Consider the following 4,201-nt stretch of genomic DNA (forward strand, 5'->3'; position numbering starts at 1 on the left):
AGAATGGTAGTTTCATTTTGGGAATTAGAACTCCATATAGGCAATAAAGGTGGATTCTAAGCCAAATAAACATTGATTACATGCAAATTTTGAAGGTTATGTCCCAAAAACATAACTTACATCACAAGAGCTTTTCATAGATTCTCTAATCCATGAAATTAGGACCTTATCATTATGTATAACAAAACGTCCAATGGCAAGCATGTGTTGTTACGATATGAGGCTCTATTGGTGGGTTATATAACTAAGAAACATGTATAAAGTGAAAAATCCTCCATTTAGCCCTTTAAAACATAGATTTGAACATAACAACCGTCTTGATTTGCTTGAAACATTGTATAGGGTAAATTTTCCATCTTTAGGGCTCATATCATGGTTTGGAATCCTATAAATGATTTTAAGATTAAAAATAATAAATAAGTAAAAAATAACTAGTTAGAACCCTAAAGCATGGCCTAGGGCACAATAACCACCCATATTTATTTTAATCCAAAAATGTTGTTTCAGTAGTCCTTCCACAAGGCAAAGTTTAAATCTCTAGGAATTGTATATTGATTCAAGGCCAAATAAAAGGAATTTAGGGATAAAATCAAAGGGAGAGGTCACCCATCATGCATGAAATTGGGACCAATCATATATATATAGTTTATGCATTTAAATGAAAAATGATATATATCTATACATACATACATCATTTTCATTCAAATACATAAACACTAATATAATTTTTAGTTCTAATAATTAATAGCTTTTAAATGTTATATATTAATTTTAGATGGAAAACTTGAATTACACATCTCCTTCTTATCACTTTTATTACTTGGACTTTTATTTTTTATTTAAGGTGTAGGTATCACTTAGGACTCTCGTTTATTTATTAAATTTGTAGTTCAAATTATGGACAAAAATGATTTTTTTCAATATTATTTTTTATTATCAATTTTAATTGAAAACCAACTTATATTTTTATAAATTTAAGTTTAAGTTGTTTAATTTGTAGAATCCATTTATGCATTCACATAGATTATGGGGAAAATACTCTTTTATCTATAAGTTAAACAATGTCATTTATTAAATATAGTTTCTCAATAGAATTTGTAAATTTATGGACTTTATTTTTTAATCATTTATTTATTAAATGTCACTTGTCAATAGAGTTACACTAAGAGCAATCTTCTTCCCCTAGACTTTTATTTATTTATTAAACATTTCTTGCTAATAGAATTTATTAGTTTGACTTTATTTCTTCTTCTTTAGTTTTAATGATGGAATAAGATTAATGTAAGATAATTTTTTATTTTTTTAAGATAATTTTTTTAAATAGTGTTATAATACATTTACAATTGAAACCAATTTAATTTAATTTAATTATATTCTAGATCTTGTTATACTATATTTAAATTGAAATTAACATAATTTAAATAATAATCTAAAGCATTTAACATTTTTATAAAATATTAACATAATATTCTATTAAACATTTAAAATTAAAGTTAATTTAACTTGATTACAATTGAAGCTAATTTATCTTGATTACTAGTTTGAAGTATAATAATAAGTTTGAAGTATAATAATAAGTTTACCAGATAGAAGCATTAAAACTCTATTAATTAATTTTTCCAATATTTCTATTAATTATCTTTTCCAATATCAATTTCATATATATATACTCATATTATTAAATTTGCATTTCCTAAAATATCTTTAAAATCGTACGAACAACAATAAGTGGACGTGCCAAAATTCGCAATCAAAAGAACGCAATCCATATAGAAAGGCCATGTCGCAGACTCATTAAATGAGTGACAGAGACTCCCTCGTGCGTCTTGTTGCCCACGACGTTTGCCATAACATTAATTCATACTAATATTCAATGTCTATGTTATGTAATTCATTTCGGTTTCAACTTCTTATATATAATCCACAAATCGCATATACTGATCAAAAGTAAAAAAAACAGATTCCCTGATTCACGAACCTTCACATTCCCGAATGGCCGTCACAATTGACTTAAGGATGGCCGTTGACAGAGACCCTCCCAATGTCACTTTCTCCCGATGGAGATCGTACTCCCCCGTGCATCTTGCTGCCATCGTCATTCTGGGCCATGAAACACCTCCAACTCACTCACACTAATATTCAATTATATATCGTCATTGCTCGCATTTATAAATGGTAGCAGAATTGTATGTTGCAACATCATCAATTTCATTCTTAGCTTATTCGTTAACATGGTGGCCTCCAAGTTCGATTTCATCTTCTTGATCATCCTCTCACTGCAACTCTCTGCTGCAATATTGTTGTGTAATGGAATGTCTATGACCCTTCACACCAGAAGGTCTTTGAGAGGAGGGATGAGAGTGAAGGAGCCTCTCTTCTATAACGCCACCGCCTACGAGTATTACATTGAATTATCTGTGGGCACTCCTCCGCAGGATTTACTGGTGGTCATGGACACTGGCAGTAGTGTGGTGTGGGCAGCCTGCACCCCGAATTATACATGTACAACTGCCCTGGATACACCACCGTTTTTCTTCCCAGCAAGTCATCGTCTGCTCTTTCTGTAAAGTGTGCAGATCCAAAGTGCAGAGATGTGTGTGAAGACGGAGGCTCGCGGACTTGCCCAGACAAGTGCTCTGGCAAGTGTCCAGACTATTATCTCCTCTATGGCTCAGCAACTGCGAAAGGGCATCTCCTGACTGACACCTTGACTTTGCCCTCGGGAAGTAGACAAATAACTAACTTTACATTCGGATGCTCAGTGACTTCCCAGGGGTTGCTGGTATTGCAGGATTTGGCAAAGGAAATTTGTCTTTGCCTTCTCAGCTTAGTGCTAGCATTGGCGATAAATTCGCGTATTGCCTCAACGATCAAAACACGGGCAGCATGGTAGTGCTGGGTGACAAGGCAGTTCGCACTAATATGACTTTGAAATACACTCCCTTTCTAACTAACTCCCAAGCATCTTTTCAAGGATACAAGGAATTTTATTACCTTGGTCTAAAAGGAGTGAGTATTGGTGGAAAATCTTTAACGCTTCCCTCCAATGTATCCACAATTGACATTAATGGCAACGGTGGAACTATCATAGATTCGGGCACTACTTACACTCAACTTCCCCAAGAAGTCTTTGACCAGATTGCAGCTGAATTTGCTTCGCAGATTGCATATCCTAGTGTTAAAGGTACAGTTGAAGGTTATGGACCGTGTTACAATGTATCTGGTGTGGCCAATGCCAATATCAAATTCCCTGAGTTTGCATTCCATTTTGGTGGTAGCTCAGACATGGTACTCCCTCAGGGAAATGTTTTCTTGCAGGTGAAGTCAGACATTTACTGCTCCACATTTCAGGGATACAATGATAATTTTCCTAATGGACCTGCTATTATTCTAGGAAGCTATCAGCAGAGGAATTTGTATATATTGTATGACAGGGAGATGAATCGTTTGGGCTTCACTCAACATGCGTGCTAGAAATTCTTCTGATCCATTAATGGCCTGCTGTTACGCTGCTATGATCCTATTCATATATAGTTTATCTATTTTCTCTTGATCTTTATATAGTCAAGCTGTTTCCTCTTCATTCATATATATCTATTCTATGTATTTCCTCTTGATCCATCCATATATAGAGTGTCTAGGTATTTCCTCTTGATGCATGTTTTTTTCATGGTTTATCTCTATATATATAGTGCCTAGGTATTTCCTCTTGATCCATGCTTCTTTCATGGTTTATCCAACATTTTGAATAATAATCTCAATAAACTTCTCAAATTTCAGTGGTTTTACATATAGTGAAGTGATTTCAGTGGTTTTACATATAGTGAAGTGATTTATGAAGATCCAGTCTTCTTGTTTATTTTTATAATATATTTTGTAAAATTTTAGTAGAAAGACAAATAGAGGCAAAGGATATTTTTACTGCGAAAAAAGAATTTCCTCAAAGAAATACAAAATGTATATAAATTATAAATTATGAGTATGTTTTAGGTACTATATGACACATGATTTTGATTTTCCAACATTACTATGTTAAACATTTATGAAAATGTTCTCTAATTTAAACCTTATTAAATATTAATTAATTTAAATTAATAATAATAATTGACAAGAAGTTCACTAGGAGTTGGTAATTTATTCTTTTGAATGGTGTGCAAGACTCTAAGTGGTTCCTCCTTAGAAAGGCCAACTATTAGAATCA

General features: G+C 32.6%; 1 protein-coding gene across 1 annotated transcript; it reads left to right on the plus strand.

The window, feature by feature from the left end:
* The first annotated feature begins 2,754 nt into the window (after positions 1-2,754).
* Positions 2,755-3,474, plus strand: LOC149144242 (aspartic proteinase nepenthesin-1-like). The gene has a single exon (XM_089452085.1). It carries the CDS (start codon positions 2,755-2,757, stop codon positions 3,472-3,474), a length of 720 nt encoding a protein of 239 aa, XP_089308211.1.
* Positions 3,475-4,201: the final 727 nt, after the last annotated feature.

The sequence above is a fragment of the Pinus tabuliformis genome, chromosome X (assembly GCF_031772625.1).
Source record: "Pinus tabuliformis cultivar Carrire ecotype Pingquan chromosome X, CPIR1, whole genome shotgun sequence".
NCBI lineage: Eukaryota > Viridiplantae > Streptophyta > Pinopsida > Pinales > Pinaceae > Pinus > Pinus tabuliformis.

Coding starts and splice junctions, on each gene's coding strand:
- LOC149144242 (XM_089452085.1), top strand. CDS start 2,755: ATGCTCAGTGACTTCCCAGGGGTTGCTGGTATTGCAGGATTTGGCAAA.